This window comes from Festucalex cinctus, chromosome 3 (assembly GCF_051991245.1).
Source record: "Festucalex cinctus isolate MCC-2025b chromosome 3, RoL_Fcin_1.0, whole genome shotgun sequence".
Taxonomy (NCBI): Eukaryota; Metazoa; Chordata; class Actinopteri; order Syngnathiformes; family Syngnathidae; genus Festucalex; species Festucalex cinctus.
The window spans coordinates 20,816,472-20,833,990 of NC_135413.1; the positions used below are offsets into that span (position 1 = coordinate 20,816,472).

At 39.7% G+C, this 17,519-nt stretch overlaps 1 protein-coding gene across 3 annotated transcripts in view; it reads left to right on the forward strand.

The window, feature by feature from the left end:
* The window catches only part of tspan9a (tetraspanin 9a), a 215,370-nt gene that overhangs the window by 113,757 nt on the left and 84,094 nt on the right, over positions 1 to 17,519 (forward strand). For 2 of the 3 annotated variants that reach the window (XM_077516569.1, XM_077516570.1), the window contains one exon: positions 11,048 to 11,127. In XM_077516569.1, coding sequence (XP_077372695.1) covers positions 11,065 to 11,127 — 63 coding nt within the window. In that variant the 5' untranslated portion in view covers positions 11,048 to 11,064. Of the gene's footprint in view, positions 1 to 10,260; positions 11,128 to 17,519 lie in introns of those variants that run through there. The other variant, XM_077516568.1, reaches the window with a different exon arrangement.

A 17,519-nucleotide genomic window follows, 5' to 3' on the forward strand; every position in this document is an offset into this window, starting at 1 on the left:
CTCCCGAAAACGTTTACCTGTTTCAAAACCCCTGGCTGCGAGGAAAAGTGATTACAATAAAAACTACAAATATCCTTGCAGCAAAGTCAGGTGAAATCTCCTCTTAAAATAGTCTAATAAATGCAGTACGTTCTACAAAGCACTTGGCAAATCAGATATTGTTGTTTTTTTATTTATTTTTTATTTATTTGTTATTTTTTTTGGAACCTAGCTTAAGTTTGTGCTTGTGCAGTGTTCACTTTAAGCTGTGTGGCTGCACCATTGCACTACCTAGTAGCCTACCAAACATGCCCCCCATAAAAAAAAAAGAAAAATAAAGGAAGGAGTGGTGAGCACTTATAGCATGGAACGGAAAAACTGGAGGACATGGGGCAAAATGAATGGTACCACTGTCTTCAGTGTGAAAAACTGAGAATGCGTCTGTTATTTCATCCATCTTTTGATCTGTCCAATAAGATCCACGTAGTTATCGAGCTATTTTGTGCAATGGGAATAAGCATTGTTTTACAAATGTTACATCACACTGTGAAGCGCTAACCATTTTGTTTTAGTAAATAGCACTTAACACCCAATATTTGTCTACGATCCCAGCTGATCTTTGCGGCATCTGTGATCCTCCAAGTCGCAGAAATCTTCACAGCACGCCGCTGTCATTGTGACAACGCCCACCTGCTCTTGTTTTCCTGCAGGGAACAAATTCAAAGGTTGACCCTTTTATGCCTTCATGGTTGTCTTAGCAAGGTATGAAGTCAAATTCTTCATTAGCACCCTTTACAGCTCATGTTATTGACATTTTCTGTTGCCAATGACCTCGTAATGATGTAAAAAAAAAAAAAATGGCAGTACACGCAGACCAACATAATCTCATTGGGTAATTATTTGTGCAGAGTAAAAGCCAAGATAAAGATCAAACTAAAGTGTGTTCTTTTTTTGTCAAAACTTTTTTTTCTGTGCGTGTTTTTGTCTTATTGTGTACTCTTGTTTCGTAAGTGAACAAATGTCAATGAGGTCTATTTGCACTCACACCAACACACTTGCCAAACAGCCTGCTGGATCCAGAGGCCGCCAGCAGTGAGACGTTGCGTGTGCGGAAACCCTTTGTAGTTGTAATCCCCTCCTTACATCGGCCTTGATCATACATCCATCTCAGGATCACATGCTGTTGAGTGTCATTTGTATGTCTGCAGCTCTGATATGGTTTCACAATGACCCTGTAAAGCGATACAGCAGTAATTCCTTTTGTAATCTGAGCCGTGGCCATACAAGGAGGAGCTAATTATCACTGCAGAGGACATCGGCTACATTCCTTCACGCTGTGACACATTTATTGCTATTTCAAAACAGACATCTTTTATTTTTTTTTTAAATGATGCGTCATTGTTCGACATATTGATTGTGTTTTATTTCTGGGAGACTCTTATTGTTAGGAGATGCTGCAGCCTTTTGTGTGATGCTTAGGTGCACTTGAGTTCAATTCTTTTGAATTGATTTGCACTTTTGAGACTGAGTTGCTGACTTTGTAACCGTGGCTGTGATTGTCATCATTCAGTCCCAGTTTCTAAATCACAAGACCTGGAACCATGTATTCCGATTAGAATGAAACCCAATGACCAACCGGAATAAAAATGTTCCTTTAATAAAAGTGTTAAATCAATAACAACTACTCTGCTAAATAGACAAATGGACTCCAACTTGATAAATCAGCTGGCGTTCACATCAATTTTGGGGTGTCACACAACTGTAGCACAGCTGATCTGATTAATGAAGTGGAGCATGTAAATGGCAGATCGGTACTTTAGACCTTTGGTACGTGACCAGTGATCTGAATTGGAATGATTTCAAACGGACTGACAAAAAAAAAGTCTCAGTTTAAACCAGGGTATTGGTTAGGGGTGTGCTCAAAAAATCGATACGGCAATATATCGTTGCAGGCCTCATTACAATACGCGTATCGATACGCAGGCGTTAGAATCAATATTGCTCGTTATCTTTAAATAGGCAGTTAACGTTTGCCTTTGCAGCTTACATTGTACTAAAAAAATAAAAACCAGCAGCGTCTTTGAAGTTAATTGACTTCAATTAATGCAAAAAATAGCTAACCAGTGATTGGACACTGTGTCTTGCTAAGAAAAATGAAAACAGAGGAAGAATATCAACATTTATTTACTTATAAACTTAACATGGCACGTTTCTTAATGTACCAATTTTCGTATATTTTGTTTAAAAACGAAATAGAATGTGTTACATGAAAAAAATTCTGTTTTTATTTCCCGAAATATTTCAAATAAGCACATATTAGAGCTGTAATTTTAATACTTTGATATTTTTGCTCATATCGGTTCATGCCTATTAATAAATGTTTCCGGTGTGTTTGTGAAAGCTGCTCCTTGCTGTGCAGTGCGAACACATTTAGAACAGGCATGCCGCTAGGTGGTAAACCAGAAGAGCTGCTAACAAAAATATTTTTGGCAGTCAGCATAACAAACATATCCTTTAGGTACACATATGATATTTTATATTTTATAAAATGCAAGAAAATTAATGTAATATATCGGAATACGTATCGCCTTGAAGATCAAGTATTGGGATACATATGTATCGCGATACGTATCGTATCGTGACCCCTGTATCGTGATACGTATTGTATCGTGAGGGTGGCGGCAATACCCAGCTCTAGTATTGGTATTTATTGTCAGGATACTGCAAAAGAGGCATTAAAAGTATAGTGACATATTCCACATAGAAGGTAATTCATTCAACTCAACTCAACTCAACTTTATTTATAAAGCGCTTTAAGAACAGGCGTTGCTGTATACAAAGTGCTGTACATAAATTAAATTCAGCTAAGAATTGTCTTTTGAAGTCTTACTTTACTTGACAAATTTGTTTTTTTATTTTTTTTGTTTTTAATGTGTTGAGGAGGGTGATTGAATCCACATTGTGACCACCTCTCTGGTTTGGGAGTGCAGAGCGCTACCAGTGGCACCTTATTTGAACATGCAGGAAATCATGTATGTAACAAAAGTGACCTACTTTTTCCATCCATCCATCCATTTTCTTGACCGCTTATTCCTCACAAGGGTCGCGGGGGGTGCTGGCGCCTATTTCAGCTGGCTCTGGGCAGTAGGCGGGGGACACCCTGGACTGGTTGCCAGCCAATCGCAGTAACCTACTTTTTTATTTAAGAAAATATTTTTTTGATATATAACAACGACACAAAAGTAACCCGCCTTTTTTGCCCCGACATCGCTCGCAGTCGACTTGGGAGTAGTCCAGGGTCTAACCAGTCGCATTAAGAATGTGGCATACGCTGGCTCCCATTTGTCACGCAAAGTGTCAGTTAAATTCAACACATGCTAATTGGTCCCATGAAAACCAGGCATTTTCATGAATTCATAAACTGAGGCGGACACCCAAATAGGATGTAAAAGAGTGGACAAATCTGAGCAAAAGAGGATGTTTGGTCACCCTATTTTATCCATTTTAATGAACTTTTAAATGTGACATTTTCTTCAAAGATATATCTCTCCATTGAAGGTCGATTCAATATGTATCCCCACAGATTTTTAAGTGGAATGATTCAATGCATTCACATCTTTTAAATCAAAACGGATGGTCAACACAAAAGAACAAAATTAGGAAGTAGAAATCAACCAAAATAAAGCCACTAACATTGATAAATATCACATCATATAACTAATATGATCCACATGATGGCCGGCAATCATCTCCAACTTGCATGACATCAAAACACGCATGGACAAAAGTACTTGGACTTTTCTGCTTAGCATATGTGTCCATTTACTTCGGGGTAATATTTTTCTTCTTCTCTTACTACATTAATTATTGTTTTACCACCGTCATCCGTTCAGCAAAACGTCAAGGAAGAGGCCAAATGCACACACAATGAATTAATCCTTTAAAACTGGCTGAGTCAAAGGATTACACAGCCCACGTCTACAGAGTTGCCCTGACAGTTTATGTGAATTGATGACGGTTTGAACACTGTTTAAGGTTTGGGGAATATTTTTAACGTTTTCTTTGTACAAGCCTTGAACCAACTCCAAGATACGACTACTCCTTGGCAAGGTGGATAAATCATTTCTGAAGAATTAAGCAGCCACTCACTTCTTTGATATGACAAATTGCAAAAATATCAGATGACATTTTTTCAAGCTCAGTTACTCACCCTTCTCTTTAAGCTGTATTTATATTTGTATTCAGTTTTGTTCCTTGCTCATCTTCTCTTGTCAGGTAATATGTATTATTAAGCTCTATTTTATAAATGTAACAAATAATCCCCTGTATAATAGATGGAATTGGGAAGTCATCACATTATGTGCCAGACTGTCCATTGTGGTACTCATAGTTAATCTGTTTGTTTATCGGGAGGTTTTGGGGTGGCAGCGGTTGAGTAGCATTAGAAAGTGACTGGCAGACGCCAATCACTTGACGATGACACGATAAATGTAGGATCCGCTCAGAACCTCATTTGATACCAAAATGATGTGAATTGCGAAGAAAAAAATATGTACTGTATCTGCGCTATTTAATAAATGTCCTCAACAGAGTCACAAGTAACTTTGCCCATAAGCTAGCCTTTGATTATATTCTATGGAATTTTTCTTTCTTTCTTTCTTTCTTTCTCTTTCTTTCTTTCTTTCTTTCTTTCTTTCTTTCTTTCTATAATTGCACATTCCTCTATTTTTCCTTTAACGTGTAAATGTTAATGTTTTGTTAAAAGTCAGTACCTTTACCAAGCAATGTACATATGTAATAAAAACGTTCTGTTCCAAATATGCAAAAAAAAAATATGCATACTCTTTGGGTTAGTCTGAATATGCTGAACAAAAAATAATAGTCTGTACACGATGAATGACAACGAAAGATGGCCGACATGCGTAACAAGTGCTAATGCTTAAATGCTCTCTTTTGATTGACTGTTCAACGGCGCTAAACAGCTGAATGCACTCACCATTATGAAACCTTTTTTGCTCGGTCCCGACAGCTATTGGAGGCTGGCTGTGCCATTTACCTTGCACCGTTCACACATTGTAACATTCAAATAGACCACTAGAAAGCTCAGCTTGTGGTGTCTGACTGGCGACTGACTAGAGACCGCAGTGGATAGTTTCCCATGTTTCTTAGATGATAAAAGCAGGAAGTAATTCGAGTTCCAGTCATTGTCTGCTGGGATGTGAATGAGAATGCAAACATGAATTTGGAAGTAATTTGACAGTGGAACCTGAGGCCCCAAAACACGACTGTCCCGACCAAGACGGGACATCTGGCCACCCTATGTATGAATGAAGGTTGAACTCACATAGAGTGTGTTAAATAGTCTTTTATGTGTTAAATTGAATTGAATAGTGTTGTTTTTTTGTTGTTGTTTTTTGTCTTGAGCTGTTTGCACATCTGCATCTGTCCTTGGCAGAATGTAAATTAAGCTTAAGTCAGTGACACTACTGTACAGCAATTTGTCATGCATGTGTTGTACATCATGAAGCCCCAAAAGACTAAACTAACATCATCAGTTTAGGCAATTAGGCTACAGACAAGGAGACAACCTTTAAAATACGACTGAGGTCAATGAGTTCTTCATGGGTGGGACACGCAAGAGGTGGAAATGGAAAAAAAAAAAAGTGGAATGAAATCTTACTAGCCTCCTGCTTCTCTGTCCGTGCATGCCCGTGTGTCGTCACCAGTATATTTCTACGTCCAACACGCTAAACTTGTTTTTTCTAATCTGTCTTAAATAAATCAAATAAAAGTATAATCAGAATACCGAATACAGAAAACTGACTGGCTGGATGCGATGGGAAGTTGAAGATGTTGAGCTGTGGCCGCTGAACCAGGTTTTTAAACTGTCGTAAAATTTGCCATGGCAGTCACATGAAAAACCTAGTCGACCACAGTAAAACAGGGTGAATGCAACAAAACGTGACATTATATAATAGTGCTTAACTAATTTGGAAGTAAACTGTTGCGTGACAAGAGGTCTTTATTTTTCCAAGCATTTCCCGGATTTCATTTTTTTTTTTTCACATTCTGCCGCATTTGGTGCTCATTTTGTCAAATTTCACATGGTCCTCATGTGAAGTTAGTGTGTGTGGTGGCTGTTTCATCATATTCAATTATGGTGCCTCCCAGCGTGTGATGGTAATCTGCATTGCGTTCTGCGAGGAGTATAAAGTCGGGTCTGGAAGTAGAGCATCATTATTGTCTGTCTTGGCCACAAATATGCTCTAAAGGCTTCTTGGTGTTCACGTGTCATGCATATGAACACAATGTCAGAATGTGAAAAATGCGTCAAACCTTCGTCATAACATGAGTAATATGATTGACTCCATCATAACGTGACGGGCCACGAGGGGGAGGACTGCCATCCGGGGGTGACCACAGGCCAAACCGTAGTGCACTTTGAACTTCTGGGACTCAGCTGACCCCCCCACACGTGACTCATCATGGGATATAGACTGTGGGCAATATCTGGAAGATTTGAATACAGAGCGAAAAAAATTGCCCAAATCTCACGGTGCACTATGTTGGGCAAACGGCGCTGCCATGGCCACGGGCAAAATATACCCCGGGCCCAAAAACTGTCACATGGCCCGCCGTTCCCTGTATGCAAAGGATCGTAGGTCTTACTTGAGCAAAAAAGGAAAAACTAATTTCATTTCATGCCATGGCCACTGGGTACATCATGTAATGTAAACCTGCCAGTCAATCACGGGGCACATATAGAGAGTGAGGCAACCATCCACATGCATATCCACACTGTCACTGATTGGGAAATGAATCCAGGCTATGTGCACTCAAGTCAGGGGACTGCATCACAAGACCATCAGAGGCTTGTGCGCAAAACTAAACCACTACTGGTACAGCGATAGTTCTCATTGTTTCTCTCTGCTCTCGTGTCAGCTCAGTAGATACGCCCTTGTTGCAGGATATTTTTAAGTGTTTTCTCCCACTGTGATGCTTTTCTTCATAATACAAACTGACCAAGCAGGTTTTACTAATCAGGTTTAGTCTTTTTGTTCTCCTTCCCTGCTGGATAATGCAAGCACAATTGTAGATGCATGACTATTAAAGCTGCAAGTTAGTCATGTGTAAAATTACATTTTTCATTAAGTGCTGATGAATTATAGAGTGCAGCTCTTGCCACCTTAATAAGGTCTAATTATTTTTAGCCATAATGAAAATCTGAAACTGAACCGTGCAACAATAAAATAAACAAACCATATTTTCAGAAAATCATCACCCTGTCAATGAGGCTATTTTTGTTGTCTTTGACGGAAGTTATGCTGTGTTGTTTTACATGTGGTATTAACATTGTAAGACACTTAGATTTGTGTTTGTATTATCGGTCTATTTCCTCTCACAAGTTTCCAGTGTTAAGGTTATACAGTGAGTGAAGGCTCAGACCACTCATGGTCCTTTAAAGAAATATTTGCAGCAACTATAAAGAAAAAAACGTTTTATGATATGAAAGTGGAAGCTTTTAAAAGATAGCCCTCCTGTTGGATTACTATAGATAGTTAGCCTTCATTTTTTTTTAATGATTAAAAGAAAAGTAAAGAGTGTCCGAACACTTTTCTGGATGAAAGAATGTTTTTTTCTCTCTTGATTGGCTTCAACAAGAGACAGGCAGCCTCTTTGACGCTGCCTGTAAAAAGCTGGCATGTTGCACCTGTTTTCCCTCAACATTTCCTCCTCCACTTTGTGAATATTTCACCTTCTGAGGTAGTATCACTGTCGCAAAAGACGCAGGACTGCACCTGCTTGTAAGGGAATGCCGGATAAAACAGTATCCAGTGTTCTGCTCCACTCTTCACTCCTCTGTCCATTTTCTTTTCTTTCCTTGTGTGGCCTCAATTGCTCAGTACCATCCTGCAGACAACTGTTTCTCCTGAGTCACAATGTGCTGTTCGCTCATCTCGCCACGCTGCATACCAGAAGCAGCAGTGCAGAACATATTATTGATTGGAGTAGATTCGTGATTCTGTGCAAGGTTCAGGAGGGAAATTACACCAGAAGTATCCTTCAGGCTGCTTGTGGAGTCTGCAACATGCATACTTAGAGCCCCACTGAGCTCTGATAGATGAGTGAAACTGGAGAGAGCTGCACATGTATACTCCATTCACCACATATTTAATGGCCCTTGGAAGCTCTCCAGTAAAAAAAAAAAAAAAAAAAAAAAAAAAAAAAAACGCTGCTTGTAGATTCCAACTAAATAGGAAAATGTCACATTTGTATTTAACTTGTGATTATCTGTCACCCTAATCGTGTGTTGTCAAGTTGTGTAAATAAAAATGCTAACATTATTTACCAAAATGTCAAGGCCAAAAAAAGAATTAAGATTCAGTGAGAATACACACCCCAACCCCTGATTGGTTAGCTTTTGACAATAATGTACTTAAGTCGAAGGGCCAAAACCATAATGTTTCAATAAGGAGATATTGAAACAGCCTGACACAAATATTTCACAAGCTGCTGAAAACTTGAAAAGATGAATGTGTCCCGCTAAGTGCCTTGATATTATTTTGCACTGGAAAGCTTTTTCAATAATACACTGGACTACGTTTACATTTTTTTTTTCATGTGATTAATGCTTCTTCTTGACATGCCATGACTTCAACCAGATGTTATGTCATTTAAATGATTAGATCAATATTTATTTTTTGTGAAGCCCACCTTCTTTGCCAAAACTAATATCTCTCTACCACTCTACCATTAAGCCATTTTTTTTTAATAAACTCAATTGTGAAACATATAAAGAGGATTGTATCAGAATGTCATTGACAAATGTATTTTAGTGGATTTTTCTAAAACCGTCCAATTGGAATTCTCCCTCCTTGTGTCTGAAGACAAAGCTAGTGGTGAAGAAACAGCTCAACTCTTTTGGCAGTCAATGTGGACAATTACACTGTTATTATATAGTTGTTTTTTTAGGCCGATGCCGATTTTGGGCAGAAATGAATACCAAATACAGATTAATCGGATGGTTAATTTTATTATTATAAATAATGCCTAAAATAACATCCCCCAATGCATCTCAATAGCCACCAATTAGCTATATGCAGAATTTCACTATTTCTGGGCCAGCCTGATCCCTATTTCCTGCCAAAAATGGGTGTGAACTGTAAATACATTGTTAAACAAAAAAAATAAAAAAATAAAATAAAAAAATATTTTTGGTTCCCAGATTGCATTGTCCACATTTAATTGTATTAATTGTAATTAATTAAAATTGAAGAGATTAATCCTTCTCATGTGTGTGTTTGTGGTACCACTTACCAGTAGTTAGTAATAGTAGTTAATGTAATATTTAAGTTTTTCCTCTATTGCCTAGTTTTGATTATATCCTTAGTGGACCGTGACAAGTCGTAATGAATAGGGCTCCTTTTACGTATTTATTTCATTTAAGGGATGGTAGCAGTAGAGTAATCAATCATCTTGCTATTTCTGCCCACTTTATCTTTAATTCTCCACTTCTCCACTGCTTGGACAGATTTGGGGAGGCACCTTAGATTAGTGAGTGAGGTCAATTATAAATCAAAGCCCTGTATTATCTTGTCAGTTGAGTGTGTGACTCACCGGCACTATTTAGTATTTGACCCTGACTATGCCTTGGAGAGTGCTCAGCATCTTAAAGTCCCTTTTGATTCGTTAGATGACAATTCCGAAGCCAGCTCATTGCCAGTAAATTGCATCTCCTTACATGAATGTGGTTAGTGCCGTAATGAAGAACACAGACCCACTACCAACTGCAGCTGCAGGTCTTCAACCATAACCCACATCAGAGCGTTGCCTAATATTTCAGCCTGTTTTGCAAAATGGCAAATAAATTACCATCTGCCAAATGAATCGTGGTAAATTTATACCAACGGGAGTCGAAAAATATTTAGACTGTGCATAAAAATCACAAGGAATTGTACTTGCAAAATGTCACACTCTCTTCTGCCCCCAACTCCAAAGCACCAGAGACATGCCATATAACTGGGAGGCACGTCATGTCCTCTTTTAGTTTTTAATCACTGTTGAATTCATCTCTGACTTCTCATGTCCCCTGACAGTATAAATTGCTGAACATGTATAGTCAAAGCAAACACAGCGATGAGCTTATTAAAGACACTGGGAGTGGAGAGGTGGAGCTTGGATCTTTCTTCAGCTGCTGCATTGGCTGTCTGCTCAGCAGCGGGGAGGGCTTGCAAGAGGGAGAGAGAGAGAGGGAGAGAGTAACAGAAGGGTAGGGAGTGCAGTGCTCTTGCTGGGGAACAGGCAATGCCCGTCAGTTGCGTCTCTCTTGAGCGGCACATCAGTTGGGCTGCAGCGACCGGGAGAGCCGAGCACCGGCAGTGCTGCTGATCGCAGACGGGCGTGCTTAGAGAAGCACGGGCAGGAACGTTGGGGGAGAAGCTGAAGAGAGTGTGAGGGTGAGAAAAGTTACCGGGTCAGCAGGAGTGGAAGTGGAGCAGCTGAGACCGACTGGGTTTCCACTTGCAACTAGGAACGTATCAAGGAAAAGTTACTTTGCCTCAAGAGATGAGTAATACTCTTACCAGGAGCACTGAAAGCAAGACATCAGCTGTGTGATTTGAGCTGGATATAATTTGATTTTAATCTTTGAATCATTTTTTTTGTCTGTCTGGGAAGCAGTGGAGACTTGGAGGGCACGTTGTCCTGTCACCTCTGAGACTATGTTAGACTGTGCGTCAGGCAGATCTTCATCAGCAGCAGCAGCTCTAGAGCATGGAGAAGTCCAGCAGTGAGGAGTCAGCCATTCATCGTAGCCCTTCCGTAGATAGCTGTGACTCTGATTTCCCTCAAGCCTCCACGTCTGGCCGACCATTTGGTGGCCGCGGCTTCACTGCCGGTGCTTTCTACGGCTCCACGGGGCCGCGTAAAAACACCCAGCAGGGTCAGGCTGCAACAGCAGCGGCAGCTGAAGCCGGCACAGGGGACAAGAGCAACAACAAGAGCAGCTCAGCCAAAGGGAGCAAATACGTGGTCTTTTACCTGGATCTATCCTTTGTGTTCCTTTTAGAATTCAAGAAGTTTAACATGGCAAGAGGCTGCCTCTGCTGCTTGAAGTACCTGATGTTCGTCTTCAATCTCATCTTCTGGGTAAGTGGGTCCTTTCTTTATCTCATCACTCGGTCAAGTAAATGTTTTGCATGTGAATAGCAAATGTGATCAAAAGTTGCCCAAGCACAGCACAATCTGGATCACATGTCAAGGTTGCTACTTAGGGGATGTTTTAAGAGTGAAAATCTTGAAGGATGGAAAGCGGTGCAATCATGCGTTACTAATTATTACATCAGAGGGTCTGCGCCTGTTGGAGTGCAAGTTGCTATTCTTGGATGTCATGACACAGGCAGTGACATTGCACCAGCTCTTCTTTTGTATGTGGTCAGAAGAGTGGAGGGAATGGCAGTAGGTTACAATATGGTAGCATCAGGGCGAGAGTTCAGAGGGGACACTTTGAGGAAGGTTGGATAATTTTATGTTTTTAAAAAAATATGTTTTAGCCAAATATAACAGCTGGTTGAACCCAACAATTTGAAATAATTATTTTAATGTGATGATTTGTGCATCTTGTCATTACTCCATTCTTCAATGTGTTTGCTATTAAAAAAAAAAAAAAAAATCATGATCTAATAGTGCTCTCGAAACCAAACGTGCCGAGTGATTGACTTCAGAGGAAAAACAAATACGTGTGTGGTTGGCTCCAATGGGTGGCCAAGCATGGGCATCTTTTGTAAAAGTGGGAATCCCTTGTTTACAGAGTGGATTATAAGGCTTATGGGTTATGGGGCCAACCTTTTGTGTAAATGCAGCCAAGCTTGAAGCAGAAAAACATCCCATATCCATATCAACCGCGGCCCACCATGCCAGTGGCTTATGAGCTGGTTCGAACTGGGACACACTGGGGGCTATCGAGATCATTAGCCAGAGCCCAGCTGTGAACAGGTCAGCATTGAAAAATCTCACACGTACGCATTCATCACACAATCCAACAACTATCTCTTTGCCTGCTCCCTACACACGCACGCACACGCACAAAGAACAGAGCGGCACATTGACAGACTCGAGGCTGCAAAGAGCAGTGCTGTGTGCTGCTTCAGGGCAAGTTGCAGTATCTATATCGTCCTCGTATCATTACTCATTTCACAGAGAGAAGAAGCAAGTAATTGGCAGAGACGAGAAAAATGCCTTGGGGGGGCTTTTCACTGCACACTGCCTCGATGTAAATGTTAGTGCAGGAGAATGAGAAGGCTCTGAAAGGCTTAGTTGATGGGGGATTCTTTCAATCTGACATTGATTTACCTTGATACAGCATCTCTTGTCAACTTTTGTGCGTGTACTACAAGTACTACAAGTTCTCAGGCTTTGACATGTTTTGAGTTTCAATCGGGGAATTTAACATTGTCATTATGTTCATTATCAAATATAGCGTAATGGGAGAATCAAGACTCAAAGGTTATTATTTGTAAATAAAAAAATAAATATATCAGATGCTAGGAAGTTGGCTGACTGTGTGGAATTGATTAGGGATGTAATGATATCAAAACGTCACGGTATGAACCTCACGATACGACAATTATCATAATATGGGAGGTTTGTGATACATATATTAAAAAAAATCACAATGGTGTATAAAAACTAGTGCTGTCAAACGATACAAAATTTTATTCTGATTAATCACACTTTTTAATTTTGATTAATCACGATTAATCAGCTAAATTACTTGCGTATTCGCGTAACGGTAATATAAAATAAATACAAAATACTATAATATTTTGACATTAGCGCATTTTATTATCTGAATGTCATTTGCAAACTGATTAAATGCATGTACGCAATTGCATGCATGCGTGTATTGCTCAAAACGTAACAGCATCATATCAATTGGGTGCAATTCAGCAATTATTAATTAGTTAAACGCAAATTACTTTTGTTTAATCTAAAATCCCGTCGTGGTCTTTTTTTAAAGCGAAATTTACCACCGAGCACACCAACTGGAGTCACTCCGTTCATTTTGGAACAACAGGCGTAGGAAATGCCGTGCATTGACCTAATCACTGACCTGCGCAGCCTTCAATGTAACCATCCGCGGTTATGTTCAAGGCTCAAGTGCGGGCAAAAAAAATAGTGCGATTAATCTGCGTTAATACGGGATTAATGCAACATTTTTCTGTGATTAATTAATCTATTAAGGCTTTAATAAAAACTCACGATGTTAAAAACAATCTCATGTTGGGGGAAAAAAAAACAATATTCTGTTTGTGTACAAATACGCAATGACAAAGAAATAGGCTTGGCCAGTCATTTATTGCCATGTGCTTCTAATGGCTAGGCGGTGAAAAATATCATGGTGTATATGTAATTTACAACGCTTTATTTAGCTGTAGCAGGCAAAAAGTAATGTTTTTTGACGGAGATGTTGAAAATATTTGCTGACATGCCTGATTTTTATGGGAGTGATAACCACTGCAGTATGTCCGGCTAGAACATACTTTTGTCCATGTGAGCAATAATCGGACCAGGTTTTCTCTTTGGACTGTTTAATTTGCTTGTGTGTGTGGCTTCTGAAGAACAAAATACTGTATACAAATAAAATAAAAATAACATGAGCAATTGCATGTAAATGTCTAGTCTATACAATGCTAATTAGCTGAGGTCAAATTAAACTCAATGTACATAAATGGCCTACAGTCATTAAGAACACTTCATATGGAGGCACTTGACAATGCACACATTGTGAATCGAGTCAATTTGTGGAGGAACTAAAACATGTTGTCCTTTCCTTGTTCTGGATTAGCGTGGGTCTAACGTAGGCAGCCAAAACATGCCTAATTAAAATTAAACAGCACCAATAAACTAACCACTAGAGGGTGCTGGATCTGCACAAATGAAAAACAACCTGGCCTGTTTAACAATATGTGCTGCTTTTGATGATATTGCGGCAATTTTAATATTGCAATATTGTCATTATTCCTATTTATTAAGTGCATCTGCAAAGTGAAGTCTGTCATTTGCCTAAAACGAGTAGAGGCACTCTTGACCCAATCTTGACTAATTGGGGATCTGAAAAAGAGCAACATGACCTGTCAAAATGTTGATGCTTTAGGAACAAAACATCATGGATTCTCCCTTTCCCATCAAAAATCAAACCAAAAATCAAATATTGTTGGGATTTTTTTTTTTAAATCCAGTAGTTGAAAGTGGAACATCATTCTTTCTGTCTTTGTGATATTCATTGCATAACTACAGTTTACGAATAGTCTCTCTTCAACAGAAATAACGTCATAGCCCAAGAAAGAGGACCAAGCCATGTTTGTAATCAGTAGTTCAAGTGACTCTTGTAGCAAACCTGACCACCGAAACCCCACTGAAGATGACAATCCATTGTAACTGACTCTCTGGGTTTGGGTGAACTCCTGCAAATCATGCATGTAATCAATGGCCTTCACCTCACTGGTCTGTCCACTGCAATAAAAAACATACATCTGCTTACTCAGACACTGCAGCAATTCTAACATACAGCAAATTCATTTGACAGACTAATGTGAAATTATGGGTAGGCCTAATAGAAATGTTTGAAGTATGTAACAATGATTTCAAAGTGATTGCGATGGTAAATCATGTTTGTGCATAAATAATACGAAATGACATTCCGCCCGAGTGACAGTTAGGAGTAAGACTGCACCAAGCGATAAAAAGTCATCTTTGAAGACAGATGGCTACAAGAAGCCAACAAGCCTCCTCTTTGATTAAGTATTTTCTCAGCTCCAAATAGGGAGTTGGTCTCCACTGAGCTAAGAGCAACATTGTTGTGGCTCTTCTCAGTCTTGGGCCATGTTCCTGTGAAAGCAGCATGAGTCCCTCGAACTAAAATATTGGCCACAGAGACAGAGGCTGATAAGGCTGACAGGGAATGCACTTGATATATTGGAGAAAATGTGAATTCCCTACCCACACTTCATTCTTAACCTTTTTCAATTTAAAGCAACTCGAAAATAATCCACAACTTCTCTTGCGATGTCTTCAGTTTTCTCATTGACGTAAGAAAAAACAAGAATATATCAATGGATTTAAAAGTTCATGTGATCAGAGCTGTGAATAAAGACTTTACACATTCGAATTACATAATAGAGTTTCCTGTGTGTCAGTTCTGGCGCATTGTGCACGTTTAACAGATCAGAAGCAGCCACGGTGTACGATTATAAGTCAACCTTTAGCAGCTTTCTCCAGGGGCAGTCTCAGGGGATTTGCTTGATGGCATTTACTTCCCCGGTGTCTTGAAAGCTCAATTTGAGCTTAACCCCCTTCCTGTGGCAAAATCTCAGCACTGCTGCACACCCTTTAGAGTAATAGCTCCGATTTTTTTATTTATTTTTTTTTAAGTCAATCTAACTTTCTGCCTTCCCATGCAAAGTTTTTAGCTTCAACACACCATTAAGTGGCTATGTGCTGTCCACTGCCCCACTGAAGCCCTGTGGTGCAATAACTGAATTCATACCACAGTAATTTTCTTTTAATGAGCATCCACTACTCATTCAGTATTTACTTACTTCTACACGGATTGATATTAATGCTTTCGTTCCACTCCGGGTCCATTTTAACTGCAGTTTAATCAGTGTCCTGAGGGAAACTAATTAGGTGATGATGGGTCAGACTGCAGCTTGCGGTTGTTAAGTCTCCTTTGTTGGAGACAAGAAGGCTTGTATTTTGGATTGTGGTGTAGAGCTGTGCCCGGTGGAAGGTTAGTGAGACTGCGGGCTGCTACAAGTCACTTAAAGGTCATTTGGGATTCGTAAGCATTCGTTGATGTTGGGTGAGCGGTGTGGACGTTGATGTTGGCTTCTAAATGTCTGAATTCTTAACTCAGATCTGAGGAGGGACTATTGCACACTGCTAGCCAAACACTAGGGCCTCTTCTTTCTTGTGTACACGCACCCGAACAACCTTCTTGAAATGGACGTGCACTCATCATCTCCACTTTAGCAATCTTACAGTGGTAACTTGAAGCACAAGGTAAACAGCGGCAGGCACTCCAGGCATCCCCATCCATGTGCTCATCCTCAGACTCTCCCCAGCAGTTGTTCATGACCATCTGGCTCCTCTTTCTTATAAGGGATTAGAGGAGTCTGATCTGTAGGGGGAGTTTAGGGCAGATTAGAGCATTATTGTTAGGATTGAGACCAGGGCTCCTTCGCAGGGCTCCATGCTTGAAGCCAACAATCAACCAAGTGAATGGCCTTTATGTCATGACAGTGTGCAGTGTAGCAGGAGAAGGATTCATCAGTTGCTGTTCGAATGGGAGGATGACATGCATGCTGGGGTGAGACTTTCTGACCTCTTCACCTGAAGCGTGTCCCACAAGTTTGTGATACGCTTCCATGTGTCATCTCTTGCAAGTGACTTTTGCAGTGGAATTGATCAACTACACTCACTTTTGATAAAGACAGTGTTTGAAATCCCATACAAGAGCTGTCACAAATTCATTTTTTTTTTTTTTGTTATTTTAGGATAGACATGGCAAGGCAGCTTTAGAGTAAAAAAAAAATTAAAAGTAGCATACTAAAATTATTTAAAAAAATGTAGAGTGCAAGAACATTTTCGAAAACATGATGGGCATTTTTTTTTTTTTAACCAGGATTTAAAAGCATTTACACTTGGGGCTGACTTCATTTCTATTGGCACCTTATTTCTATGCTGAGTTGTTATTGATATGGCATGTTACAGAATGACCCCAGGTTTGAAGTGCCTAAACTGGCAATGAAAATGGATGGGGCAATAAATGAGCCGCCACCCACATTTATGTCCCTTAGCAAGGAGCCAAACGGTTCCCAGGACAGCCAGTGAGCTGACCTTTGCTTCACTCAAAGTTTCAACCTTTGTCACAACCTAAATTATCCTGAGAGTTTGGATCAGGATCAAATCCTAAACTATCATTGATACACACACAGAAACAACTTAAGTCTAGCCTAGCCCACACAAATGCAAAGCAGATTGCCTTGAAAAAAATACACCAAAATGTCAGCAACCAAGTAAAATGAAACTTACAAGCAATCAACTAATGTGGAAGGATTAGTCGGAATCTAAGTGCACCAATGTTTGCACGGATGCATGTATGGAATTTGATTATAATGAAAGCAGAAACATATTGACAGAGATAATAAAGCATATTTCTGAAAGCGTCAACTCTTTGACTGCCAAAAACGTTTAATAACGATTAGTAAAATCACAATGTATGCTGCCATAAACGTGAAATGACGTCATCTACGTTTTTTTTGTTTTTTTTGTTTGTTTGTTTTTCTTAAATGGACGGAGCAACGTCTAAGTGCAGCGCTGTCTGGTTAATGGGTTGTGGAATCAAAAACACCACCTAACTATGGCCAGCAGATGGCAGCATTGTGTCTCTTTTCAATGGGCTGCTGGTACATGGAATTACAATGAAATGTGACAGAATCTGATGGAATCTGATGAATGCTTGTAATTGGCGAAATGGC